This window comes from Pseudozyma flocculosa, assembly GCF_000417875.1.
Source record: "Pseudozyma flocculosa PF-1 unplaced genomic scaffold scaffold00014, whole genome shotgun sequence".
NCBI classification, from domain to species: Eukaryota; Fungi; Basidiomycota; class Ustilaginomycetes; order Ustilaginales; family Ustilaginaceae; genus Pseudozyma; species Pseudozyma flocculosa.
In genome coordinates this window covers 575,498-602,863 of record NW_006920882.1, presented here as the reverse complement: position 1 = coordinate 602,863, position 27,366 = coordinate 575,498, and the positions used below count along the sequence as shown (strand labels likewise).

At 65.8% G+C, this 27,366-nt stretch overlaps 6 protein-coding genes across 6 annotated transcripts in view; 2 read left to right on the top strand and 4 right to left on the bottom strand.

The window, feature by feature from the left end:
• Positions 1-746, top strand: part of PFL1_04452 (uncharacterized protein) — a gene marked incomplete at both ends in the record, with an annotated part of 2,400 nt that extends 1,654 nt beyond the window's left edge. The window contains 2 exons of the mRNA XM_007881977.1: positions 284-334; positions 467-746. Of these exons, the coding sequence (XP_007880168.1) occupies positions 284-334; positions 467-746 (331 nt within the window). The remainder of the gene's footprint in view (positions 1-283; positions 335-466) is intronic.
• Positions 747-1,419: 673 nt separating this feature from the next.
• On the bottom strand, positions 1,420-2,478 carry PFL1_04451 (uncharacterized protein; the record flags this gene model as incomplete). Its single annotated transcript, XM_007881976.1, has 5 exons — positions 1,420-1,492; positions 1,640-1,801; positions 1,924-2,001; positions 2,135-2,240; positions 2,397-2,478. 5 exons carry the CDS (start codon positions 2,476-2,478, stop codon positions 1,420-1,422), a joined length of 501 nt encoding a protein of 166 aa, XP_007880167.1.
• A 1,082-nt stretch (positions 2,479-3,560) lies between these two features.
• Positions 3,561-5,021, bottom strand: PFL1_04450 (uncharacterized protein; the record flags this gene model as incomplete). The annotated part of the gene is made up of 1 exon (XM_007881975.1): positions 3,561-5,021. One exon carries the CDS (start codon positions 5,019-5,021, stop codon positions 3,561-3,563), a length of 1,461 nt encoding a protein of 486 aa, XP_007880166.1.
• A 3,519-nt stretch (positions 5,022-8,540) lies between these two features.
• On the bottom strand, positions 8,541-14,901 carry PFL1_04449 (uncharacterized protein; the record flags this gene model as incomplete). Its single annotated transcript, XM_007881974.1, has 3 exons — positions 8,541-13,629; positions 13,816-14,485; positions 14,574-14,901. The coding sequence occupies 3 exons, from the start codon at positions 14,899-14,901 to the stop codon at positions 8,541-8,543; spliced, it is 6,087 nt and encodes a 2,028-aa protein (XP_007880165.1).
• A 3,740-nt stretch (positions 14,902-18,641) lies between these two features.
• PFL1_04448 (uncharacterized protein) lies at positions 18,642-19,968 on the bottom strand (the record flags this gene model as incomplete). Its single annotated transcript, XM_007881973.1, has 2 exons — positions 18,642-19,091; positions 19,117-19,968. The coding sequence occupies 2 exons, from the start codon at positions 19,966-19,968 to the stop codon at positions 18,642-18,644; spliced, it is 1,302 nt and encodes a 433-aa protein (XP_007880164.1).
• Positions 19,969-22,471: 2,503 nt separating this feature from the next.
• On the top strand, positions 22,472-25,629 carry PFL1_04447 (uncharacterized protein; the record flags this gene model as incomplete). The annotated part of the gene is made up of 2 exons (XM_007881972.1): positions 22,472-24,691; positions 24,811-25,629. The coding sequence occupies 2 exons, from the start codon at positions 22,472-22,474 to the stop codon at positions 25,627-25,629; spliced, it is 3,039 nt and encodes a 1,012-aa protein (XP_007880163.1).
• Between the last annotated feature and the right edge of the window lie 1,737 nt (positions 25,630-27,366).

Sequence of the window (27,366 nt, the reverse complement as noted above, 5' to 3'; positions counted from 1 at the left end):
CTCCTCCTCCTCTCCTCCTCCTCCTCCTCCTCCTCCTCCTCTCCTCCTCCTCCTCCTCCTCCTCTCCTCTCCTCTCCTCTCCTCTCCTCTCCTCTCCTCTCCTCTCCTCTCCTCTCCTCTCCTCTCCTCTCCTCTCCTCTCCTCTCCTCTCCTCTCCTCTCCTCTCCTCTCCTCTCCTCTCCTCTCCTCTCCTCTCCTCTCCTCTCCTCTCCTCTCCTCTCCTCTCCTCTCCTCTCCTCTCCTCTCCGCTCCGCTCCTCCCATCCGTCGCTCGGCGCAAACAGCCTCATCTTTCTGCCCATGTTCACGCTGCCCATTGGGACGGGCGTACAGTGGTGAGTGAAGCGACCAACCGCGCGCCCGCCCTGCCTACCTGGACCGAACGAAGACTGACATCGTGCACACACCCCGCATTCCCCCCCCCCCCGCCGCCCTTCTTGCTGCTGCCTCCCCTTACGCCCACCCAGCATGGTGGCACTCGATCTACTCGGTGCACTGCGCGGCTGGGCGGTATTCGACCACATTGCCCACCTCGGCGGCGCCCTCTTCGGATACCTCTACTTCTACTACGGCCCGCCGATGTGGGAGTTCTTCAAGTGGTGGTGCCACGACTACGCCCTCTACTCCTGTCCCCTCCCGCGCAAGGAGTGGGTCCCCCCATCGTCATCGTCGTCGTCGTCGTCGTCGTCGTCGGCGTCGACGTCCGAACACCGCCTTGGTGTTGAAGGCCACCGTCAGAGGATCTAGATGCTCGCCAACGGCAGGCAAGCGGGCATGCGAGCAAAAAGGCAGGCAATCGGGCAAGCAGATCGTCGGATACGGCCATCAAGGGACCCTCGCTCTCCATTGAGCGGTACCTCGACTCGATGGCACGACCGAGGGTCCCATGGGCGGGGCGCGCGCGCCGAGGCACTCGCACTCGCTGCACCAGTGCTACCGCGCGCGCCCCACCCAAAACAGGGGCAAAACAGGGGCAAAACAGGGGCGGCGTCACGACGAGGCGACTGTGGCGCCGCCGATACTGAAGGCGGTTGAAGCGGCTACGTTGCGTGCCGTTGATTCGGGTTCGGCTGTCTCGCCTCGTTCCCACTCCCGCGACGGGGTCCAGGCCCCACTCGCCCGCCCATGCCGCACCGTATTGGGCACGACACGGCGGGCAGCCTGGACCCCGCCGTAACCCCCTCCATCTCCCCTCCTCCACCACCACTCCTCCGTTCTCTCCCCCTCCCAAGCCCCCGTCCCCATCTAAGAGGGGACCAGGGGCCGCATAGACGACGGACGTGACTAGAATACAGGTTGTAGCGGGCACGGCACCGCAACAAGGACGACGAAAGAACCGGAAACGGGATGCACTCGCACAGCAGCAGTGGCGGCAGCAGCGACGATGTGCTGATGCTTGTGCGTGTGCGCAGACGACGCGTCACGAGAAGCGGCGGACGTTGTCGAGCTCCTGGAGGAGCGAATCGAGGAGCCCGTCATCCTTGCCTGCCAGCCTGCAGAGTGTGGCCGCAGTGAGCAGCGTCGGGGGGCCAGATAGAGGGATGCGGTGCGGTACGGCGTGGCGCGTCAACGGAGGGAGTCACGGCGCCGGCGCTGACCGCCTCGGCTGCAGCGGAGGAGAGGGGAGGGAGGAAACTCACGTCGGGATGAGGCTCTTTGCCTCTTCGACCTCGGTGATGCAGAGGTTGGCGAGCTGCGCCATTTCAAACTGCGTGAGCGCCAGCCCGTCGTCCTCGATCAGGTTGCCCTCTTCGTCGTACTCGCGCTCCTCGTCGCTCTTGGCCGCGTGCTTCATCAGGATCCTGCGCGGTGCAGTGCGGTGCGGGGCGAGAGGAGGAAGGGCAGACGTCAGCCGACCACATCCTGCTCCTTTGACGCCAGGTGCGAGACGAGATGACGACATGACAACGAGGGCGACACTCACGCTCGGATTTCTCGAATCGTAGGCCGGTCCTTGTACCTGCTGAACTCGGCGACGTATGCTTTCGTCTTTTCCGCGACGCTGTTGTTGGCGGGCAGAGGGGGCGATTGTGGGGAAGGATGAGCGAGGGGCCCACAACGACCGCGGCCGACGAAGCACACGGAGCGACGATGCGGAACGCGGCGTATCCGTCAGGGGATATGGCGATGCTCACGCAGTGGCACCATCGTCTTTAGACGCAGGCTCGGCGCCGTCGCCTGCCGGCTGGGAGAAGAAGAGGTTGACCTCGGAGATGAGGAGGCATCCGGCGTCGTTGAAGTCTGTTTGCGCCGCGGTGTGCAGAGTGGAGAGGCGCAGTGAGGAGCGGGTGTGTCAGTCAGTCCCGGTCGAACATGCCGTTCCGGCTCAGCGCGAAGCGTGGCGGGGACGGGGCGGGGTAGCCCGGGTCGATAGCGCTGATGGCGTCGACGACTCACCTGGACCCAGCTTGCCGAGACCCGCATCCTCGTCTTCTGCGAGACCGCGTCGCAGCCGCCGTGCTGTCGCTGATGATGCCATGTCGAGCTATGAGATGTGGAGCGGAGGGGGTTGGAGAGTGAATGCGAGATGGCGCGGGAGAGAGCTGGCTGGACTAGCGCGGGCAGATGGAACGACGCGGTGGAGAGTGTATGCGTGTAGAGAGGATCAGGCGGTGCTGGCGGGGGTGCGGTGCGGCGGGGCCAGGTACGAGGAAGGATGAGGCCGAGTCGAGACGGGGTAAGACGCAAGAGGCGAGTGTGGGAGCGCAGAGGAGGATCGGGGGTCCAAGACGACGGCGGCGGTGGCGATGATGGTGGTGGTGAGGGAGGAAGTGGAAGGGAGGGAGCAGGAGGCTAGGCCAGCTCGCTGCATGCAGGTCGGGCGCTGGTCTGGTCTGGCCTGGCCTGGCCTGGCCAGCTTCCCAACGCTCGGCAGCGGCCCAGCCCGAGTGCCGAGATTTTTCCCTCCAGGTCGCGCCGACCCAGCCTACGAAGCGCTCCTTGCCCCAGCAGCCACCTCGTCCGCATCCTCGCCTCACGGTCGTTCATCGGAACGTCCCGGCCATGGCATCGACAAGCTCAGTAGCACGTCTCGGTAGGGCCCGCACGCATGAGGAAGCGAGCTGTCCAGCCAAAGGGCCCGGAAGCGCTCCGACGAAGGACCGCCCTTCTGGCCTCCCTTCCGCGCGCCGTCCCGGGTCGCATCCCGACCAGCCGCTGCTCGAAGCAACCCACAGGCACACTCCTGTTGACGCCGAAGACGACGACGACAAAATGAGAAGAAAAGACGGTGACATTTTTCGTGACGACGAGAATAAACAAGACGGCCCAAGTACAGACTGACAGAGGCAGGGGGGGATGCGGGAAAGCTGCAAGAGGAGGTGGAGTCAGTCCGGGCCTCGGGACTGCGCTGCTCTGCTCGCGCACGCGCAGGAGCAGGCGGTCCCTAGGGCCCAAGGGAGCGACCTCAGCCGGGACATGAAAGAAGCAACCGGGACTGGGAATCTAGTATGAGCGAAGATCGAGAAGAGGAGGATTCGACCGGGCAGCGAGAAAAGTCGCGGGCCAACGACGAGGGCCAGCTAGGCCCCCGGATGGGTGCCACGCGCGCGCGCTGCCTGTCTAGACGGGCACGGCCTGCTTGGCGTAACCGCGCGACTGGGTGACGCTGAGCTTGACGGTGCCGCCCTCGATCCACTGGCCGTAGTTCCTGTCGGTGCCCGAGGCGGGCGTGGCGCCGTAGAGGACGCACGAGTAGGAGCGCGGGGCGCCCTTGACTTCGGCCCTCCAGATGTTGAAGTAGTTGCAGCCGGCCTTCTGGTTGCACGCGTCGGCGCACTTCTGCGGGCTGTACTGGGTCAGCATGCTGCTGCCAATGTTGCCGCTGCCGGCGGGGAGCAGGTTGTCGCGGACGGCGCCGACGAGCTCGGTGCGGTTGTAGCCGGGCACGTCAAAGGGTCCGGCGACGGGGCCGCCGACGGCGGGCTTGCGGAAGCCAAACGAGTTGTAGATGGCCGTCAGGGGCGCGTTCTCCTTGAGCTGCTGGCCGCCGTAGTTGGTCTTCTGGCCCTCGGTGAAGACGTCGCCGTAGAGGGCGCACTTGAGGTCGCTCTTCTCGCTAAAGACCTCGTCGAGCAGGCGGTTGTTCTTCTCGTTGAAGATGTTGACAAAGGTGCAGCCCTTGGTCTTGTCGCAGCGGGTGAAGCACGCCTCCTTGGCGGCGGAGTACTGAGCGGGCGCGGTGCCGTTCGAGACGACCGTGTAGGTCAGGTAGAAGGGGCCCTGGATCGAGGCGTCGTGGAAGCCCTTGGCGGCGTAGAGGTCGTTGTTGCTGCCAAACACCTGCTCGTAGCGGTCGGCGGCGACCGAGACGGGGGGGATCTCGCGGCGGGCGATGCTGCCCTTGTTGATGCCGTTCGAGTAGAGGGAGCGGGCGACGGGGGCGCTCTCGCCGACCAGGGTCACGTCCGAGCTGCCGTCGTTGGACTCGGCCTGGAAGTGCTCGACGTCAAAGGCGTCGGTCGACTTGACCAGGTCGCCGTCGCCGCTGAGCTTGGCAACGACCTCGACGGCCTCGACGGGCTGCGAGGGGTAGGCGAGCGGGTCAGGGCCGCCAGCGGTGGGGTCGATGCTGGCAATCGCCGTGATGATGGCGTCGAAGCTGTCGTCGGACTGGGCCGAGACGGAGCCGGCCATGATGGCGGCGGCGAGGAGCGAGAAGGTGGCGGTGAGCTTCATGGCGAGGGCTTGCGGAGGGTTGCTTGGGTGGGTGTTCGAAGAAGGCCGATGAATGAGCTCGATGAAGAGGAGGAGGAAGTAGGCGAGTTGGAGGAGGATGTGGATGAGGATGAGGATGGAATGAGAGGGGAGGAAGGGGTCGGAGTGTGGCCGGCTTATATCCTCTCGGGTCGATGGCTCCTCGGTGCGCAGCAGCAAAGCCCCCCCCCCCCCCCCCCTCTCAATGGCGGGCGGTCCGACGAGCGGGCTTACCGCTCTGGACGGCCCAAAGTCCGTCGCTGGGTAGCTCCGTCCCTCGTCGGGGTCGGTGCCATGCAGAAGGGCCTGTTCGTCGTCGTTTGCCATGCCCCGTACCTACCGACGGTGGCGGTCCCGCCCGGTCTGGACAAGGTCGGGACTGCGGAGTCGAAGCACGCCCTACAGCGCGCACGCACTGCCACGCGCGCATGCCGCCGCGCTGCCGTCGCCGCTGTAGGTGGAGAGGGGTGCCGTCGGAGGGTTCGGGATCGCAAGCTACAATGGATGCAGCGCGTCGGTGCCTGACGAAGCTAAAGCCTCCGGAGGGCCCGCCATAGAGACCGGGTCGACTCCGAATCGGGGTGTCCGTCGGAAGGTGGCGGGCCTGGCCCAATGGCCCCGAGACTCCTGACCAGCGGCGAGCCAGGCGGGCACGGGGAGTGCACGGGCGTGCCCCTACGTACTTCCTGCCCTCGTGGTCCGGGGGGGCATGGTGGTCCATAGAGACGACGCAAGGGCGGGCGCAGCGGGATGACGGAGCCTGGAAGGTCGACGGCCGTCGATCTCGAGCGCGCGAGCCACCGCTCCCGCTGCTGCATGGCGCGCGAAGGGCCGACGCCGCAAAGAAGGGCCGACGACTCGTACAACGCTGCTACCGTGGTTGATCAGGTGGCAAGCGCGGGCAGCTCAAGAAGGAGCAGACGGGCAAACGTGGGCCGAGCGAAGGCCGGACGAGGACAATCGTCGCGATGCCGCCGAGGGGGCCCGGCCACGAGGGTGCCACTCGTCCCGGCTGACACTCGTCCTACTCGGGGGATGGGCAGGCGCATGGGCTTCCAGGGCCGGGCCGAGGCCGAGATCAAGCTTGCGAGGGTCGGTCAGCCGCTGCTGTGGGAAGGGCAAAGGGACGAGGTCGAGGTTGAAGCGGGCCCAAGGCCACGCAGAAAGGTCTGACGTGAGAGATCGGGCGAGACGGGACTGAGTATGCGTCGCAGCTCGCAGCGAACCAAGGGGCCTACCGCGACCGCCACCAGACTGGCGGATTAACTTCTAGGCTGGGCGAGCCAGGTGTCATCGCGGGGTCCATCACCTTTTTTCACCATCGGCGCAGGGGTCAGGAGCACGGGGAAACAGGGCGGGGAGCCAGCCATCATGCCATGATGACCACGCGAGCACGCGAAGGGGGCGCGAGCGGGCGATGTAGACGTTTTGTTGTCCAGGTGCGTCGCGCCAAGGCTAAGCAAGAAAGAGAGCGGACGAGGACCCTTGTGATCTGCCTTGCTTGTGTGTGCTTCCGGCGGCGACCCAGTTGAGCGTGGGCAAGGGCGCATGGTGGGCGGGCGGCCACCTGGAAGTGGGCCGCCGACGATCGCCCATCCGGCCAATGGCCGGCGTCGCCTTTTTTCGCACGTCGGACGCAAGAGGAGCTCGACGATGTTGTGCCGGCACGGTGCGAGAACGCCGGCCGGGCTAGGTCAGAGCGGCGCGGATGGGTGCGGCTGCAAGTCGAGGCGGCGACGGCCAAGTGGCGCGTAGCGTAGCGTAGCGTAGCGTAGCGTAGCGTAGCTGACGGCATGCAAGGGCAGCTCCCGGATCGCCAGGGTTCTGAAAGCGAGGAAAGCGGCACTCTGTCGACGTCTGGTCTACGTGCGTGCGAAAAGGACCAGGACGGGAGCGTCGCCGGGCAGTGTTGCCTGACGAGGCTCGACGTGGCCAGGTCGACTCTGGACGCGCGCCGTCCTTGCCCCAGAGCAGGTGACGACCGGCGGGAAACGGCGAGGAGCCTAGCATGTTCCTGCATGGATCATTGCGAGAAGCAAGCGGCCCTGTCGAAGCAGGCAGGCAGGCAGGCGGGCAGGCGGGCAGGCCAGCAAGGGAGCGAGCGTCGAGGAGGCGGTGCAAAACAAGTCGACGAGGCTGGTGCGGTGCGGCGCGGCGACGGAGCGGTCCGGACCCGAAAAGGGACACAAAGGGATGGAAAGGGCGGGAAGAAGCCGGCATGGCAGGCGATGGACACCATCTCTACCTTGCCTTCCCGTGGAAGCGCGCAGGTGAAGCAGGAATCAAGCGGCGGCCAGTGGGGCAGGCAGGCCCAGGACGCAGCTGGCTGGGCTGTCATTGGGCTCAAGCCAAGTGCGACGAGACACTCGATCTGATTTGTGACAGGTAGGGTGGGGGGAGGGCGACATCCGGGCAACGGTGGCAGGCTAGGCACGGGAAGGCCGCTCGTGCGTATGCAGGCGGGCAGGCGGGCTGGATGGCAGGGAACCAAGCGGTGGGTGGTGGGTGGGTGGTGGTGGTGGTGGTGGTGCGGGGAGCAGGCCGGGCAGACCAGATCGACCCACAGAAACACGAGCAGCAAAGCACGGGCAGCTCCAACAGCGCAGCCGAGTTCTGGGCCCAAGCAAGGAAGGCGCGGCCAGGCCTGCCAGGCGAGCGAACGCTGCGCGAAACTGCAGGTCCGCACCTGCGTCGGGGACGCCCGGGCGGGAAAACAAAACGAAGAGGCAGGCAGGCTGGGTCCCGCGTCGGGGCTTCCGCTGGGGCGGCCTGCGCGCCGCGAGCAGCCCGGCTCAGCCCAGCCTGGCCCAGCCCAGCCCAGTTAGCCCCGACAGGGCCCCGACGGCAGAAACCCTCAGCTGTGAGTAGAGCCCACGTTTGCCGTCGAGCCAGACGCCCGCTCGCCCCCTTCTCCTTCGCTCGACTTGACTTTATGGCCGTAGCAGGCGCGGATACGAACGAGGACGCGGTAGCCTCTTGCTCGACCCCTCGTTGCGGACGAGGTGGCGATAGCTCGAAGATTGTGCTGTGAATGTCAAACGTGACCTCGTCGGTGGCATCGGTGGCGACAGCCAGATTGCACGCGACGGGACCGTCCGGTCGACGAGGATCGCATCGATGCTGCTCCTCTCCCGCGTCTTGGAACGAAGGAAGCCACTCTCGTCTCATGGATCGTATGCCAGCCTGACGACCAAGCAGGCAAGCAAGCAAGACCGGACACGGGGCCTCCATCGCCTTCGCCGCCAAGGAAGCAATGGGGCGCTCAGGCAAGGCGGTGAGACCCGACGGGCATCCCGTGCCGTCCTGGGCGACTCGGTCTGCCTCCCTGCCCGCTGAACTGCATGCAAAGGGCTTCCCGCGCTGGTTTGACAGTCCGCCGAACCGTACCTGCCGCCAAACCCCGTTCTTCTTTCGAGGTAGGCGCATGGGCGTGCCAGGATCCAGGTCCTTGCTTGTCCAGCTTCGTCGTCAGGCCGGCTGTAATCGGACGAGGAGCAGCTGAAAAGCTGGCGGTCGTTGTTCGGTGCCGAATGAAAGAAAGCCCAGACAGACAAGAGGTGGAGAGAAGCCAATCGAGTTTCAGATCGGGGACCTGCGTGTATGACTACGGTGACAGAGGAGAGCGACAGATCGAGTGCTAGAGAGAGTGTGTGGATGGTGTTGGAGTGATCACGGGGACCCGAGAGAGAAAAGAGACGGAGAAGGAGGTCGAAGGCCGCGGCGCGAGGGAACCGCGCGCCCTGGTATGCCAGAGCCTATGTACAGAGCCGAAGAGACGAAAGCGGACGGTCTATGAGATGATGCTAAAGGAGAGGAGAGGGCGGTCGGCCGGCTGGACATTCCCGCTCAGGGCAGCTTGAACAGCAGCGACGGGTTGACGGCATCGGCGTTGTAGTCGTACTGGTAGACGTTGATGCGGGCGCCTCCGCCGCAGGCGAGCGTCGTATTGCCCGTGCACGGCATGCTGCACCCGCGGGCGAGCGGGTCCGTGGCGCCGGTGCTGGGAGCCGGGGTGGCGGCCGTCTTGTCAAACGTCGTCGAGCCGTAGCACTCTCCGCCGTACTCGACGCCGCAGCTCGTCATGTTGCGCGCGTTGCACGCGTCGAGGCACGACTCGACCGTCTTGAGCTTGGGCGCCAGCGTGATGTTGAGCGTGCGCTTGGCCTGCGAGTCGACGTAGCAGTCAAGGTGCTTCCACTGCCCGGACTGCTTGACCGTGAACAGCTTCTGCTGCCACTGCGAGTCCTGGCTGATGTTGATGCGCGAGCTGCCGCCGCACAGCGACGTCTTGTCGCCCGGGCAGACGTAGCTGCAGCCCATGGCGCCCGGCCCCGCGGTGGCCGCCTGGTTCTGCAGGAAATTGTCGCAGTAGCACTCGCCGCCGTACTCGACGCCGCTGAAGCGGTAGCCCTTGGCGCGGCACGTCAGGGCGCAGCCGGCGACGCTGTTCGTGTTGTTGTTCTGGTACGCCGTCACCGAGAGCGAGCGCGCGGAGCCCGAGTCGGTGAAGCAGCCCAGCATAGACACGCCGTCGGCGGTGGGAGCCGGTGCGGCCGACGAGGTCGTCGACGTCGAAGTCGAGGTCGTGCTCGAGCTGGTGCTCGTCGAGGTCGACGTGGGCGTCGCAGTCGAGGTCGGGGTCGCGGTGGTGCTCGTCGACGTGGGCGTCGCAGTCGAGGTCGACGTGATGCTGGTCGAGGTCGACGTGGTGCTGGTCGAGGTCGACGTGGCGCTGGTCGACGAGCCGGTCGCCGTGGTAGAAGTGGCGGTGGCCGATGTCGAAGTCGAAGTCGAGGTGGCGCCAGTGCCCGCGGCGGCAGTCGAGACCTGGTAGACGCCGATGCGGTTGCCCGCTCCGCAGTACTCGGTGGCGTTGGCGCTGCAGAGCATGTTGCACTCCGAGGCAGGCGCAGTCTTGGCGTCGGCGCGGATGGCGTTGGCGCAGTAGCACTCGGTGCCGTACTCGACGCCAAAGTAGCCAAAGCCGGCGCACGCCGAGGCGCAGGCCTCGATGGTGTTGGAGCGTCCGAGGTTGGGCGCCTTGTCGTTGAGGATGCGTCCTCCGTCATCGACGTAGCAGCCGAGCGAGCCCCAGGCGGCGCCCTCGGGCGTCGTGATCTTGGCTGGCTGGCTGACGACGATGCTCGACAGGTCGGCAATGTCCGAGTAGACCGAGAGGCGGTTGGGCCCGCCGCAGATCTGCTTGGCGTTGGCCGCGCACGGCATGTTGCAGTCCGCCTCGGGCTTGATCGTCGATCCGCCCAGCAGTGACGTGCCGCACCAGCACTCGTTTGTGTACTCCATGCCGGCGATCGGGTAGCCCTTGGCCTGGCACGCGGCGCGGCACACCTCGACGGTCACGGTCGAGTCCTGGAGCGCGCGGTAGGAGAGCGCGCGGGTGGCGCCGTCGCTGTAGCAGCCCTTGTACGCCGGGTTGGTGCTGGTGGGTGCAGCAGTGGTCGACGTGGTGGTTGTGGCTGCTGTGCTAGTGGTGCTGGTGGCTGTGCTAGTGGTGCTGGTCGCCGTGGCACTCGTGTTCGTCGCGCTGGTCGTCATCGTCGAGGTCGAGGACGAGGTCGAGGTCGAGGTCGAGGTCGAGGTCGAGGTCGAGGTCGAGGAGGCATCGGTGCTGGTGGCGGTGGAAGTAGCCGTGGCCGTGGCGCTGGTCGTGCTCGACGAGACGGGGTCAACGGCCTGGTAGACCGAGAGGCGGTCGCCCGCACCGCAGATCTGGGCCGAGTTGCCGGCGCACTTCATGTTGCAGTCCGTCTCGGGCATCTGCTTGGCCGTCGTGGGGATCGCGTTGCCGCAGAAGCACTCGTTGGCGTACTCCATGCCGGCGAGCGCGTAGCCCTGGGCGGCGCAGGTGGTGCGGCAGAAGTCGACCGAGACCGACGAGCTGCGCGCGCCGAGGAACGAGTAGGTGCGGGCGTTGACGCTGTCGCTGTAGCAGCCGACGTACGAGGCGGGCGCGGTGCTGGTGGCCGTGGCGCTCGTCGAAGTCGACGTCGCCGTCGTGGCAGTGGCGGCAGTGGTGGTCGTGGTGGTGGTTGCGGTGGCGGCGGTCGTGGTCGTGGACGACGAGCCGCCAGCGGCATCAGCCGCAGCGTAGACCGAGAGCCTGTCGCCGGCGCCGCAGGTCTGCGCCTGGTTGGCGGGGCACTTCATGTTGCAGTCGGCCTCGGGCATCTGCTTCGAGGTCGCGGCGAGGGCGTTGGCGCACCAGCACTCCTGGCCGTACTCGGCACCGGCGAGGGCGAAGCCCTGTGCGGCACAGGCGGCGCGGCAGGCGGTGATGCTGTTGGTCGCGCCGTTGATTTGCTGGCTGGGCATGACGCGGCTGGCGACGGCGTCGCTCCAGCAGCCCTGGTAGGCGGCTGTCTCGGCGGGCGTGAGGGCGGTGCCGCCAGGCGGCGAGGCGGTCGCGGTGCTTCCGGCGGCGCTGGTCGTCGTGGTGGCGGCGGGTGGCGCGCCGCCGGAGAGGTTGCCGTTGAGGGCGTAGACCGAGAGGCGCGAAGGGCCGCCGCACAGCTCGTTGCGGCTGCCCTTGCAGGCCATGGTGCATCCCGTCTGCTGGAGGAGCGCGTTGGAGGTGAGGCTGTTGCCGCAGAAGCACTCCTGGGCAAACTCGAGGCCGGCGATCGACATGCCCTTGGCCGAGCAGAAGGCGACGCACGTCTCGACCGTCATGCCGGTGCCGTCGGTGTACGTCGGGCCCGAGAGCGATCGGGCGCCGCCGTTGTCGGAGACGCAGTCGACGTACTTGTAGCCGTTGACGCCGTCGGCGACGTTCTGCGGTCCGAGGAACGTGCCCGGCGCGTAGGTCTTGGTGGCCGGGTCGTAGGCGAGCGAATCGTAGAAGACGCTCACGTAGCCGTTGCCGCCGCAGTACTGGGTGGCGTCGCCCTGGCAGGTCATGGCGCACTTGTCGTCGGACACCTTGGTGCTGTCGTCGGGCGCAGTGAGGCCGCTGTAGCACTCGCCTGCGTACTCGGTGCCCACAAAGTTGGCCGCGTTGCTCTGCAGGCCGAGCGTCTGGCAGACGCCGTTGTCGAGCGGTGTGGCCGTGTTCATGCGGGTCGGAAGGGCGCGGGCGGGGCCGCCGGGGAAGCATCCGAGGTACTTGAAGCGCGCCGTGTCGTACGGAGCGGCGGCGGTGGCGGCGGCGTCGAGCTGCGGGCCGACCTGCCTGCTGACGATGCGCGCCGTCATCTCGATAAAGTGGACGCCAAAGTCGGGGTCGTTGCCGTTGAGCACCCACTCTCCCGAGACGTTGTAGGCGACCGAGTTGACGACGGCGTCGGGCACGCGCAGCTCGACGGCCGCCGACTCGGTCTCGCCGGCCTCGATGTGCTCGCCCTCGGTGAGGTCGCCCGTCGGGTTGGTGGCGTAGATGTTGGTGCCCGACGGCGGCTTGGACTTGGTGATGGTGAGCGCCGCCTCGCCGTTGTTGGTGACGTTGAGGTGGAGCGTGCGGACGCTGCCGGCGGGGACGTTGCCGTAGTCCATCGAGGGAACATTGTCGAGGTAGGTGCCGTCGAACTGTTCGGTGGCGAACGACAGCTTGGCCGGGCTCGAGGCGGAGCCGGTGAGGAGCACCGTGGCGGTGCCGCCGTTGGTGGTGATCTTGAGCAGCGCCTTGTAGATGCCGTTGACGGTGGGGTTGAAGTTGAGCGTCAGCGCCGTGGCCGACTGGGCCGCGATGGCGTCGGGCATCGAGTAGAGGGTAAAGTTGCCCGTCGTCGTCTTGCGGTCCTCGAGGACGCCGTCGGCGTCGCTCGTAGGGCTCGGAGTGGCGGGGGCCGCATCGTCGTCGTCGTCGTCGACGGCACCGTAGACCTCGTCAAAGTCCCAGCTCTGGACCGTCATGCCGCCCAGGCCGAGGTTCTGGAGCGAGATGCTCTTGTTGACGCCTCCGACCGAATCGGCGGCGCCGGGCACGAGGCCGCCGAAGGCGACGTTGTTGGGCGTCACGCTGAACGTGGGGCCCGAGGTGGCAGCGACGCCGCGCATCACGACCGGCACCGAGGTGACGAACTTGCCCGTCGGGTCGGCCACGAGGCTGATCATGAGCGTGTCCGAGACGGACGCCGCCTTCTTGGGCGTCCAGGTGACGTTGAAGTTGAACGCCGTGTTGGCCTTGAGCGGGGTCGTGGGGATGGCCGTCGTGGTGTACGACGTGGCGTCCGACAGACGCGTCGACGAGATCTGCGTGTCGATGAGCGCCGTGCAGTTGACCTGGATCGAGGCGCTGGTCCCGACGACGACGGTGCCGTACTGGAGCGGCGTGGTGCAGTTGATGGGCTGGTTGACGGGCGCGCCAAACGCGACCACAGTTCCGCTCGACGACGCCACAAACATGCGTCCGCTGCCGGGGACGGGGCGCTGCATCTTGGCGCCGCCGAAGGAGGCCGTGTAGATGGCCTTCATGACGCCGTCGGCGGGCGGCACGGCGTTGTAGACGCGCAGGTTGCCGTTGCCCGTGTCGGTGATCCAGAGGAGACCGGAGCCGGGCTGGCCGTTCATCGACGATGTCGTCGTGTGACCCGCACCGCGCACGCCGCTGGCCGCCGTCTCGGACTGGCCCACCTGGGCAAAGTTGGGCGCACCGTTGCCGTCAACGCCAGACTTGAGCGCCAGCGTCGGCGCGCCCGTCGACGAAATGTAGATGTAGCCGCCCTCGAGCGGGTAGCCACCGGCAGTCGAGAACGACTGGCCGTTGAGCTGGATCGTCTGCAGGTTGCCGTCGCCGCCTCCCGAGCCCGTCTTGAAACCGCCCAGGTTGTCGGCATTGAGGATATAAGCCTTGCTGTTTTTGCCCTGGGCAATCGCGATCCGTCCAACGCCGCCGGCTGCAAAGCCTTTGGGAAGCAGAGCAACACCACTGCTACCGAAATCTTGATCCGCAGCATCTATGGCAAGCAGATCGCTGGGGCTGGTCGAGCAGTATCGATGTTGTCGAGGAGGAGTTGTAAAAGTAGGGATGCAAAGGGATGGTCAGGACGGGTGGCGGTGAAGAAAAAAAAAATATGGTGGCAGCGCCGCGACGCGTCGGGTCGGGCGCGGCAGGCCTGCCTCCACCTGGGCGTCTGACGGTGGCACGCCATGTGCTAGTACTCACCAGAAGAAGTCGGCGGCAGCGAGGTTGGCGGTGAGGGGCATGCGGACGACGGACATGGGCAGGGACTTGGGGACGTTGCGTCCGATGCGGGGCACCGTCGTGAGCTCCTGTCCCGAGCGTCCGTTGCCTGTCACGAACCACAGCGAGCTGCCGTCCGAGGCGAGGCCGCCGCCGGACATCCAGATGCCCGATCCGGTGCCTCCGGGCGACGAGGTGCTGAACGAGGTGACGAACTTGCCGCTGGCGGCGTCCATGCCGACGATCCAGCCGGTGTAGTTGAAGTTGTCGCAGTGGCCGCCGAAGCCGGCGTAGACGATGCCGTTGTTGAGGAGCAGTCCGGTGCGCTGCAGCACCTTGCCGCCCTCGAAGTACTGGTCGGGCCGGTTGCCGGCGGGCGTGCCCTGCAGGTCGAATGGCGCGAAACGATTCTCGAGTGTTACAGGGTCAACGCCGTAGAACCTGTAACGGCCGTTGTCGAGTCCCGAGGTGGTGCCGTCTGCGTAGCTCTTGGACCAGAAGAAGAGCGTGTTGCTGGCCGGGTCGAGGACGGGCGTGCCCGTGATGCCGATCCACGGCGAGAGGTCGTTGCACTGCACGTCGGCCGACGCCATCGGCGGTCCCAGCGAGCGCGTCTTGCGCACCGCACCGGTGGCCGCGTCGAGGACATAGACTGCCGGTCCGAGAGGAGCAGAAGCGGGATTACTCGGTCAGTTCACGTCGTTGGCTTATCGTCCGCGGCGGCGCTGCGCTTCACTCACCCTTGTTGGTCTCGGACGCAACAATGACGCTCTGCGACTGGCCGGGAGGCGTGTAGGTGATGGGCTGGGCGAGGAAGCCGTACGACTCGAGCGCCGTGTTCCAGAGCTGGCCCCAGGTAGGACCACCAACGATGGCCGGGTCAAAGTTGTACCCGTCGAGGTAGCCCGACTGCGAGGGCGAGCAGTTCTCCATCAGGCAGTCGGCGCGGCCGTAGTTGGCCGCCGCGTCTTGGGCGGTGGCAAAGCTGGGCAGCAGCGAGACGGCCGCCGTGGCAGCCGCCGCCAGTCCGAGGCTGGCAAAGCGCCGCGTGGCGCAGATCGGCCGCATCTTGTGTACTTGTGAGGTGAGCCGAGACGGGTCGAGGCTGGGGGGTTGCGGTCGAGACGTCCGCTGGCGCGTCGAGGTCTAACGGTGGACTACACCGAGACGAAGGAGTCGGACAGGGCGAGGGAGGGTGTCGAGGGGGGTCTGGCTTGCTTGAAGGATGAGGCTACGGCAGTCATCAGCCACAGAGAGCTGCTCGAGTCTTATAGCAGAGGTCGACGCAGGCGCGCGTGTGGCAAAGCCAGGCCAGAGTGGCGGCGGCGCGAGCTGTCAAGATTGGTGTGTTTCAAGCTGAGCTGGACTCGGCATGAGCGAGCGTGGGAGAGAGCGGCGGCCGCCCTGTGCTCGTGAGCCGGGGTCCAGCGGTGACGACCATGCCCAGGCGGGAAGGGAAAGCTTGCAACGTGGCGGGCGGGCACCGTGGCGGGCAGCATCCGACGGGACATTGTCCGATCCAGACGAGGGGCGGGACTGCAATACGCAGCGTCTGGCTCCCCGACGCTGCAGGTTCATCCGACCTTTACACTGTGGGCCGTCTTAGGTACCGCTGGACAGGCACGCATCCGCTCGCGTTGCAGTGCTGTGGCCGCCGACGGGATCGGTGCGAGGGACAGGCCAGGGCGGTCAGGCCCTGGGGTTCGAGGTAGCTCGAGGTTCAAAGGGACACGGCGCGTGTGAGGCGGCCCAGGGGAGCGGGTACCTAGCTTGACCAGAGCGAAGAGATCAGGCAGAGATGTCGGGGCGGGAACAGCGAGCGCACGCACCGAGAATCAGAGAGAGAGGGTCGAGACCGGAGCATGAAAACCCGGTTGGGATCCCGCCCGTTCGCTTTCCTGGGGATCGTCCCTTGGTGGCGGGAAGCGGTGGCAAGGTGCACGCTAGCTGAAGTGCCGGTTGGGACGCTGTCCGAATTCGCGGCATCGCGCAGTCACTCAGCCGGCGCCCAAACGAGCCCCCCCGTCGTTCGGTCGGTCGGTCGTCGACGTAGTCGTCGTCGTCGTCCGGCACATGATGCCCAGCTGGCCGCACGCGAGGGGCCCGTTAGGCGATGGGCTGGCGGTCTAGGCAGCAGGTCTTTTGCCTAGCTTGCTCGATATCGGCATTGTTTGTTGCAATGTACGGCATAGGTGACAGGCCGATAGGTTGGTCGAAAGCCGCCCAATCCTCAGAGTGGCGTTAGGCCGAGGCAACGGCGTTGCGGCTCGCGGGCGAGCAAAGAGGAGCCGGTAACCAACAGCATGTGATGGAGACGAGAAGCTGGCAGGCGTGGGCCTGGCCCAGCGCGGGACGCAACGGGGCCAGGCAGGCCTCGCCCTGCCTGGAAATTTTCGCTCGCCAAGGGCCAACCGTCAAGCGGGCCTGCAGCACGGGAAGGGCTTTGCATAAATCGAGGCCCGGCAAGCTGCTGGCAAGCAGGCCAAAGAGGGGCGGCGGCGGCGGTGCTGCGAGGGAAATCCCCGCTCACCGCCCCGCTCGCAGCGCTGCGCTGGTGCTGAGGCGTGACAGGCTCGAGGGCACGCACGGTGGCCGTTCCGCCCAGCCTGGTCAAGCCCAGCGGCGTCGAGCCCCGCTCACCTGCCACCGCCGCCGCCGCCGCCACAGCCCTGACTCCTTGCCTGCCTGCTGCTCGTCCCCGCTCCTATGGCTTGGCTCGTTCAGCGGCGCACCCGACGGATCGCCAGCGGGGGCTTCCGGATCTTGCCAATCGCCCGTTGTCTCGCAGGCAGACGGCATCGACGCAGATCGGGTGTCGTGTCTCGATATCGGCAGTGTCTTGCCTGCTGTGCCGCGTCGCCCTGTTCCAGCGAGACTCAGAACATTCAGATTGATGCTGCCGCAACTTCACAGGTCTCATCCAAGCACTCATTCAATTGACTCTCTCTGTTTGTTCATCAAGCACGTCTCTTTGTATGTTGTGTCTGACAATGCAACAATGCTGCTTGTGGTCAGGCTGACAGCTGCACTCATAGTGGTTGCCAACTTGGCCAACATGTACCAATCATTCCAGCTGGAATCAACCTTCTTGCCTCTTGCAACATACAAGCACCCTACCAAACACCTTCAACATGTCATGGTCATTATCGTGTTGCTCATTCTCTTCACCGTATCCCGTCCTGGCGAGCTTGCCCTGAGCGCCGGATGGGACGACGCATTGAAATGGAAGGATATCGACGTGTACCTCTGCTACCGGGAGGACGAGGGCCTTTACGTTGTTGTCGACGTAACCATCAGGAACTTGAAGGGCCTTCGACTCAACCCGACGGCCTACAAGAAGCAACCTGTGTACCTCGACAAGGATCTCGGCTACGCTATGGATCCAGCCTTCCTAGTCGTCACGTTGGCGATTCAAGACGGCGTGCTTGTAGGCGTCGACAGCTGGCCGGCGCTGCTCGGCGTCAACACTGGAGACTTCCTCGCTGAGGCGGTCGAGCCAGCCCCCGGCACAGCCGACCCGTACCACCTCAAGCTCCTGACGGCGCAAGACAAGCAAGATACCTTCGTCTTGAGGACCTTCAAGAGGTGCAAGAACAGCTCAACCTGGGCTTGGGACAACAAGGCAGCACTGACCACAAGACAGGCCACAGGATCAACTCTCAGCACCGAGTCCATGCAACAACACTGTACATTGTGCTGGAAACATGCTGTGTAGACACCTGCTGAACCCAGCTCACTGGCATCTTGCAGACAACCAAAGTCCTCTTCAGTGGCAGAAATAGCACAGACTTGTGCCAACAATGGCTGGTGTGAAATCAGAACCTTGCATGGACGGGTTGTGCAGACCACTGCTCTGTGAGCTGTAGGTCTGCGACACTGCCAAAGCAGAGTGCGCACAATGCTGCTACATGGCATAGACTGCATGCAGCCGCCAGCATCCCAAACTGTAACAGTGCTGCGGTGCTGCAGCGCAGCAGTGATGCTGGCCGCACTCAGCCGTGCTTCCTCACTTTCATCTCTCTGCCCGATAATCCTTTCACATTGCAATCTCAACAACATCCGCCACGTACGATGCTGCGTGCAAGCATGTCGGGCGTGGAACGGGACGGCAGAGGATAGCGAGGCCAAGGCGTCGAGGCCGGTCAAGGGCGGAGCGCAACGAAAGCGGTAACAACGGTCGAAGGTGGCGCGCGATGGCGGCAGCAGCAGCAGCGGTCCAAGTGAAGCGCAGGCAGGAGACGGAAGGGCGGAGAAGGCACGGCATCAGCAGGACCGACATCGAGCCAGCAGAGCAGCAGCGTCGACGGCGGCGGTGCTACACACACCTTGTCGAAGCGATCTGCCAGAGCAGAGAAGCAGTCGCGTTCCTTCCACATTAGACCGTCTCTGATCGTCGCGATCCAATCATGGCGGAGATCTCCTCGCCAGCCGCAACGAGGAACACGAAATGAGGCGGTTATTGCGAGCGAAATTGCCTCGTGTCGCGGCTTGGGTCCTGGTAGTGCTGAACCGCGCCAGAGACGCGCGCAGGCTGTGGCAATCGGAGGCCCGGTCGATCTGTCAATGACAATCGGTCGATACCGCTGCGGGCAGACAAGAGCAGTGCGTAGAATGAATGTGCTTTGCTGCGCTGCTATGGTACGCTGGAGAAACTGGCCCTTTGCTACGTATACGGGAGAAGGATGACGGTGACAGGCAAGCCCTTTTGGTGGTTCTATTAAGACAGGAGACGAGACGGACGAGGCGGTATCAAATGGAGAGGAGCGGCAGACACGAGATGCTGGGCAGGCAGGCAGGCAGGCCGATGCCTAGCACTTCTGCCAGATCTTGACCCAGTCGACGACCATGCCGCGCTGTGCGGGGTCCTTGGGCCAGGTGGGCAGCCAGTCGTTGCGCGAGAGCCAAAAATCGCGCGCCGGGTTGGATGCCGAGTTGAGCCAGGGCTTGTTGTCGTCCTTGCCGTCCTCAAAGTAGCCATTGGCGCCGCCGACGGCGACGTTGAGGATGAGGTAGAACTCCTGGTCAAAGGGCGCCGAGACGCTCGAGCCCCACGGGTTCTTGAGGAGCGTGGTGCCGTTGGCGCTGTAGAGGGGCCAGTTGCCCAGCTTCCAGAAGCCGCCCTGCACCCACTTCATGGCAAAGTTCTTAAAGACGGGCGAGTTGTCGTAGGTGAAGATGTGCTTGTCGGTCCACTCGAGGCCAAAGGTGTGGAAGGACTGGTCGTAGTAGTCGCGGTAGAGGCGGCGGCCCTTGTACGTCTTTGCGTAGCCGTCGAGGGCCGACGCGCCCGGGTCGGGCCCCCCAGTGGAGCGTCGACTTCATGACGTTCGAGTCCTCGTCGGTGCGCTTCTTGGGGCGGTTGCCCTTGCCCTCCATGATGTCGATCTCGCCGCTCGAGGGCCAGCCGCCGTAGGTGTCGTGGCGGGGCATCATCCAGATGGCGGGCCAGAGCCAGTCGCCGGTGGGCATGCGCGCGCGCACCTCGACCTTGCCGTACTTGATGGCCGTGCTGATGTTGGTGCTGAGGCGCGCGCTCTGGATGGGCGGCAGGATGGTGCCCGTGGTGGCGTTGGACTTGACGGCGCAGAAGGCGTCGGACTGGTTCGAGGCGGTGCAGCCGTTGTGGGTGAGGTTGAGCGTGTAGCCGTCCATGATGGCCGCCTCGCCCAGCTGGTCCGAGGTGAGGGTGGGGACGATGTGCAGCATGCCGTCCTGGATGTACGAGTTGTTGGTGCTGTCGGTGGTCCACTCAAACTCCTTGTTGCCCCAGCCGCCCGTCTCGACCTGGCGCTGCCAGATGGCCGGGTCGAGGGTGCCCGAGGAGAAGTCCTCGTGGAGGACGAGGCAGAACTTGTCCTTGGGCAGCGTCTTGATGGCGCCGAGCGCGATGATGGCGGCGGCGGCCGCGATGCCGAGGAAGACGGGGCCGACAAATAGCCAGTACGAGAGGCGGTCGTTGAGCGGCTTGGCGCGGCGTTGGTCGTCGTCGTCGCTGCCAACGCGCTTGGTCGACCGCGGCGCCTTTGGCTCGGCAGCAGCGACGCTGCTGCTGTACTGGAGCGTCTGGAGCTGGAGAGCGGAGAGGGCGCGCGGCTCCTCTTGCGCCTGCTTTGCTTGTCTCGAGAAGAGGCCCATGGCGAGGTGAGGGCGGGGCGGTGGGCCGCGATGCGGAGCGGATGGCCGAGGGTGCGAGCGGTGGTGGTGGTGGTGCTGCTGCTGCTGCCGTTGGAGGGTGGTGAGATTCGAGGACAGCGCGTGTTGCACGAGGTCAGAGGTCTGGCGACGAGGTTGCTGGCTACTTAAGGGGAGGAGGCGATGGCGAGGCAGGGGCAGAGAGCGGTGACGGCGACGGCGAAGGCAACGGCGACGGCGGATCGCTGCTCTTTGTAGGTGGGCAGGCAAGCGCCTTGCCAGGGCGGTCGGTGATGCCAAGGCATGCTGGTCGACGCGGAACCCCGGGTCAAGATGGCTGGACGATGCGATGCGGTTGGGTATTGTGTCGGGCCAGGTGTTTGCAGGCCAGGGTCGAGTACCGGAGGGAGCGCACCGACGAGGAGCGGATCGATCTGCTTGGCGGCAGGGCAGGCCTGGCCTGGTCTGACGAGATGGGCGGCAAGGGACGGGAAGCAAGCCTGGCAAGCAAGCAAGTCGACGGAGTGCGTGCGTCAAACAGGCAGCCCAGGGTCCGCCCGACGAGCGCCGACGGAATAGCATGTAGGCAGTGCGGTGAGCCGGCGAGGCCTGGAACGGGGGCCTTTGCGGCTGCGTGCGCGGCCCGTTTGTGTCTCTCTGTCTACCTGAGTCGGCGGGCGGTCGGGCTGGTGGGCGGCGGCTGCGGCGGCTCGTCGTTGGAGTGCGGCGTCAGCTGCTGAGCAGGCGGGCGGGCAGGCGGGCAGGCGGGCAGACAGGAGACGAGGTGGCGCAGGGCACCGGACGGGCACGCCAAGCGAGCTGTCCCGTCTAGGAGCGAGCGGCCTGTTCCGGCGCAGCCAGCAGGCCCGCCCCTCCGAAAAGAAAGGAAAAAATCCAGGGCACACAGCCAGAGGCGCGGGCGGAAAATCAGCCTAGCCTGGTAGCGTCAGAGGGCGAGACAGGCTCTGGCCAAACGGCGGCGGACGCGGGATCCGCCGACCTGCATTTCTCTGCAGCGGGTCACAATGGCTGGGCACGCCGTGAAATGCGCATTCTTTAGGTTTTGCCGCCTGGACAATGGCAACAGAGTGGTTCGACACCGGCTCGGCCGTCGTAAAAAGAGCCGGCGCGGGTAGCCGCCTGCCTTGCCAAGACCGACGAGGCCCGGTGCTCCGGCCACAGGGTGCCATTCTGTGATCGGACAGGGCCCAAGCAGCGGCCAGCCGACTCATCTGTGGTCGCCCCGGAAAGCTTTGCTTGAGCTGATCGTGGGGGCGCTCGATGAAAAGGTGCGCGAACGAGGCCTCCAGTGATCCGAAAGGGCGATCCGAAGTTGCCGTACGGCTCGAGTGGCGAAACGAGGGGCATTGGACCTAGTTTGCGAAGTTTCGGGGCGCGAGTACGCGCGCACTTCGCTTCCCACCCCGCTCTGGCGTGTTCACCCAGCCCCAGCCTCAGCCGCAGCCCAGCCTCGACAGCTGGCGTGCTCCCAGCCTGTCAGGCCGCGCCTCCGTGTCGCGTTCCAGAATCACCCGCACCACCAGCAGCCAGGCAGGCAGCGGCAGGCAGGCAGCGCCACGAGGGCCGGCCATTGCCCCCCGCCTCGTTCCCCGCCCCGCGAGACCCTAGCCTGGCCTGGCCATCCGGCCATGGCCGCTCCCGACCCTCGTCTCAGGCACGACGACGATCCCGCGTCCATGCCGCAACCCGCAAGGCTTCCCGCGTGCGCCCCTGCCGCGCTCCTTGGGTCCTGCCACCACCCTCCCATGGCCTCTCGACCCGCCTGGCGGATGGCCGCGCCTGGGTCCACTCCGCCCGACGGAATGTCTCCCGGGCAGGCAACCGGCCTGTTCTGTTCCTGCCTGCCCGCCTGCGGATCTCATCCACCATCTGTCCACGCACGTTGCTGCTGGCCTGGGTCGCCGCTGTCACCTAGCCCTTCTCGGCCAGAGCTGCGCCTACCGGTACCGCCGCAGATATCCTCCTCGCGCCCTCGCTCGCGCTACCCTTGATCGACAACATTCGCTTCCTGGTCAAGGCTTCGCTCCATCGGCGGCGCGGGCTGGCCCGGTTTCTAGACCTTCGCCTTTTGTGGCAAGTCCCGCAGCCGTGCACCCTCTCCTTGGCCCTTGCCCGCTGCCTCTGATGATGAAATCGTCCGCCGCCCTTGGACCACCCTCGCAAATGCCACCGCCCGTCCTCTGGCTGGCCCTTTCTGTAAGCTCTTCGAGCCGGGCCCGGCCTGACATTGACAACACCGCCTTGCACAGCGACGACGTTCCGCATTTCCTCCGCCTCTGCCTCTGTCTCGCAACCCGACCGCTCCGCCTCGCCGACGATCCCCCCTTCCTCGCCCCGGCGACCAACAAAAAGGGCCTATCGTTGTGGCGAGCACCATCATCCCGCCCCTCCCTTCTCCTCCTCCCCCCCACCTCATCCCGTCCGTCCTTCTCTCGACGACGCCCTTCGCAGCTCCTTCACCTCGTCCTCTCCTCGTCGACGCACGATGCAGTCCGACGCCGAGATCCGCGCCATCCCGGCGCAGCCCGTCTCGGCGCCCCTCCGCTTCGACCCGGCCCAGTATGGCGCCAACTCGCACCTCTCGCCCCTCTCGCGCTTCGAGCGCCAGGCACCCTCCGGGCCAAGCACCCCCTCGTACGGGTCCGAGGCGGGCTCGGTGGCCAGCGGGTCCCACTCGCAGCGCAATTCTTCGTCGGCAGACAACCCCTCGCCGCTCTCGTCGAGGAGCTGGATCCCAAAGGTCGAGGCCTACAAGCTCATTGTCGAGGAGATGTTTCGTCAGCTGAAAAAGGAGCGCCTCGTCACCGCGGCCCCCTTTGTCGTCAACGGCGTCGCCTGCCGCCTCGGGCGCAACAAGTACACCTACTACCCGCCCAACGACGACCGCCTCCTCAGCTGGGTCACGGCGCTCCACCTCCTCAATCCCGAGGCCGCCTTCACGCTCACCTCGAGCGTCGCCGCGAGCATCTGCGCCGGCCTCGAGCCGGGCACCACCGAGGTCATCCTCACCGACGAGGACTTTGTCCAGGTCGTCGAGACCACCGAGGGGCTCGGCAAGGCGCGCAAGGCGCAGGGCGCCTGCTTTGTCCGCACCCAGGGCTGCCTCGTCGTCTGGGCCGACACGGTGCAGGACATGGTCGAGGCCGGCCGCGTCCTCGAAAAGAAGATGATCAAGTACATCTGGAGGCGCGCAAAGGCGAGCAACAGCCCCTACTCGACGCTCGCCTCGACGCCCTCGAGCGCCGTCCACAGCGCCAGGTCGAGCGCCGTCGGCCACGGCTCCACGCCCAGCAGCGGCCCCTCGACGCCCTTTACGCCGCCCTCGCACCCGGCAGCGGCGCTGACGCGGCCGTTCCGCAAGTTCTTCTCTCCCAGCGGCCCCGCAACCTCGCAGCGCCTCCAGAGCGCCACATCCCTCGTCGGTAGCGAGAAGCCGGCGCTGCTCGGGCCCACCGACAGCACCGCTGCCATCGCCGGCCTCGAGCCTTCGCCGATGATCAACGAGAAGCTGGGCGGCGACCCGACGGTGGCGGCGGCGGCGGCGGCGGAGGCAGGTGGCGATGTGCCTGACGAGGAGGGCGGACAGCCTGCCGTCGGCTCGCTGCAGCGCGGACGCACCGTCAACCTCTACGGCCCGCTCTACACGGGCATCGGCGTCGGCCTCAACATCCTCCTTGCCGGCCTGCTGGCGCGCAGGGTCATTACCATGTGCCTGCTCGACGGCTCCTACCTGCGCCTCGCCGTGCTGGCCGTCATCCCGGCGCAGATGCTCATCTGCCAGTTCCTCTGCGACAACATCGTCGGCATCGTCGCCCAGGTCTTTATGCCCATCGCCCAGCTCAACCGCAACAGCCTCTACTACAGCGGCAAGCGCAGCCCGCGCCTGCCCGCCGGCAGCAAGCTCCCGCACTTCACCGTCCAGATGCCCGTCTACAAGGAGGGCCTCGACTCGGTGCTAGCGCCGACGATCGAGAGCGTCAAGAAGGCCGTGGCCGTCTACGAGCTCCAGGGCGGCACCGCCAACATCCTCGTATCCGAGGACGGCATGCAGCTGCTGTCGCCCGAGGAGCAGGAGGTCCGCCGCGACTACTACGAGCGCAACATGGTCGGCTGGGTGGCGCGCCCGCGCCACGGCGACAAGGGCTACCTGCGCAAGGGCCGCTTCAAGAAGGCGAGCAACCTCAACTTCACCTGCAACCTCTCGATGCGCATCGAGGAGATCATGGACGACAAGCGGCCCGAGGCGACGATGCTGAGCGGCGGCGAGTGGTACGACGAGGACGAAAAGGCCCTCTACGCCACCGCCATGCAGCAGGCCATCGACGAGAGCGAGGGCAAGGCGTGGGCGGCCGGAGACATCCGCATCGGCGACTACATCCTCCTCATCGACTCGGACACACGCGTGCCCGCCGACTGCTTCCTCGACGCCGCGTCGGAGCTCGAGCAGTCGCCCGAGGTCGGCGTCCTGCAGCACTCGAGCGGCGTCATGTACGTGGCCAACCACTTCTTCGAGAAGATGATTGGCTACTTCACCGAGGTCGTCAACCTCGCCATCTCGTGGTCGGTGGCCAACGGCGGCGTGGCGCCCTTTGTCGGCCACAACGCCTTTCTGCGGTGGCGCGCCGCCCAGCAGGTCATCTTCACCGACGACGACGGCGAGCGCTGCGTCTGGTCGTCGGCGCACGTGTCCGAGGATTTTGACATGGTGAGTTCGGTCGCGGCGTGCCGTCCTTCCTCCGCGCGCGCTCCTCGCCCCCATGAACTGCCGAGCTGACCGGAGCGCGATCCCTGCTCCTCTCTTCCCCCACCTCACCACTGCGACAGGCGCTCCGCCTGCTGATGAAGGGCTACGTGGTCCGCTGGGCGACCTACAGCAACAACCAGTTCCTCGAGGGCGTGTCGCTCACGGCCGACGACGAGCTGAACCGGTGGCAAAAGTACGCCTACGGCTGCTCGGAGCTCGTCCTCAACCCGCTGCGCAAGTGGCCCACCCGGGGCCCGCTGTCGCCCCTCTTCAAAAAGTTCCTCTGGTCGGACTGCTCGACGACGTACAAGTTCAACGCCTGCTCGTACATTTTCTCGTACTGGGCCATTGCCGTCGGCACTCCGATGACGGTGGCCATGTACTTTGCCATGGGCCTCTTTTGGCCGCTCATGGACCCGATCCCGCTGCCGCCGCTGCAGATCTGGTTCACGGTCGTGTTTGTCTTTTCCATCTTTGGCACGTTTGCCCAGCTCGTCTTCCGGGCGCGCGCCTCGCGGGCGACGTTCGTGCACGCGCTGGTGCAGACGGTCAAGTGGACGCCGATGCTCTGCGTCTTTTTCGGCGGGCTGGGCTACCACGTCATGCTGGCGCTGCTGGCGCACCCGTTCGAGTACAACATGACCTGGTCGGCCACCGTCAAGGACGTCGAGGAGTCCAACTTCTGGAAGGAGATCCCCGCCATCTTCAAGCGCTTCGGCCACTGCATCGCCTTCATGGTCCTCTTTGCCGCCGCCATGGTCGTCATGGGCTCCGACCTCATCCCGCTCGAGTGGCGCATCCTCGAGCCGGCCATCTACGCGCCGGCCATTGCGTTTGTCGTGGCACACCTCGTCTACCCCTTTGTCCTCAACCCCTGGCTCGTACGCTTCGAGTTCTAGGCAATACGGCGCCCTCGACATTCCTCGCTCTCTCTCTCCCTCCCTATGCCTTCTTGCTTGCCTCGGCAACCTGTATTACTAGTCTCGACCGCGCTCCATCTCCATCTCTTTCCACACTCTTTCTCCTCTTTTTACGGGCGTCGCGCCCCCACCCACACTCACTCGCTACCGTCGTATCGTTCTCTCTAGCACAGTATCCATCCGCTCCGACTCTCGCTCTAGGATTAGAAGGTCACGGGTCTTTTTGAAAGGGGACTTTTCTGCCATGGCATCTTGCCATCTACAAAGCGGCTGTGCGGCTCGGCATCGGCGTTTCGCCCTCAGCACCAGCGCTTCTCTCTTGCCAGAGAAGCAGCCGAGGTCGACCGCGTTCCCGATCTGCTGGCGAATGCGGATCGATACACGGACGGCACGGATCAACGATGCCGTGCGGTTGTAGGTAGCTGCGCGCGATGGACGTTCACATCGATGAGACACGACGGCCCGAAGATCGAGCCGAAGCAGCAAATACGACGTCTGCATCGGGATCGATATCGATATCAACGGCGAGCGGTGCCGTCGGGTGAAGCCGTGGCAGGAGGCGGGCCAGGCAGGTGAAGAAGACCGGCCTGGGATCCCGTCTCCGACGGTCGGTTTCGAAGCTTGGCGACGGACGATTGCGTGCCGGGAACGCTTCCTCTGATGATCCACGTTCACGTAATACAGTATACTGTGCCTAGTGATTAGTCGCATGGTACGATGGCGTTTGCGGGAGAAGAGGAACAAGGAAACGAGGGAACCATGGCGCGGGAAGCAAAGTGGTGCCGGTGGTGGTGGTGGTGGCCCACCCGGATTTTTGGCAGCAGCGCGCCACCCAGAAGTGCGGGCCGACGCGACGGCGTCTGAAAAAGACCAGCCCGAGTCAAAAGGCTAGGCAGGCAGGCCGGCGGCGTTCCGATTTCCTGGCTGCCCAGTTGGACCCCGCCTGCGGCCGCGCTGCCCCGTGCGTGCGTGCGTGGGTGCGTGCTTGGTCGGCAGGCTTCCCTCTCAAAGCCCCACGCCCGAGGCCAGGCCGGGCCTTCCGTACCCGACCTGCACAGACGGGATCGTCCGGGAGGCCCTTGCTGCGCACCGGCCGCTGTGCTGTGCTGTGCTGCCCGCGTCCACCGGGCGGCCAACCCGGGCCCATGCAGGTCTCGGAGGCGCCAGGAACGCCGTCTCCTCTTTCCCCCTTCCCTTTCACCACCACCACCACCACCCACACCACCGCCGCCGCCGCCCAGCCCCATACGTATCACATTCAGGACTCCGCAGGGCTCGTCACGGTACTCACGCCCAGCTCAACCCAACCCAGCCCAGCCTGGATTCTAGCCCAGTCCAGACCAGATTCAGCAGCGTCGCCCCGCCCCGCCCTGAGTCGCCCGCCGCCCGTCCGCCCCGCTTGCACGCTCCGAGACCGCATAGTTTGGCGGGTCAGCTCAGCCAGCAATAAACCAAACGCCTGCACCGTCTGCCCGCCTGCCATCACTTTGGTCCTGTATGTACGCACCTCCCCGTTCACCACCTTCCCCTCCTGTCATGGCGCCAACAGCACAGCGCGCAGGGTTCGACTCTCTCACGCTTTGCCGTCCCGCCGGGCAGGCAGGCAGGGAGGTAGGCACGGCAGCAAGGGCCCTCAAGCCATGCAGCCACGGTGGCACCAGCGCACAAATAGGGCAGGCTCCCTGCCTATCGGCCGACAAACGAGGGCCCGCACGC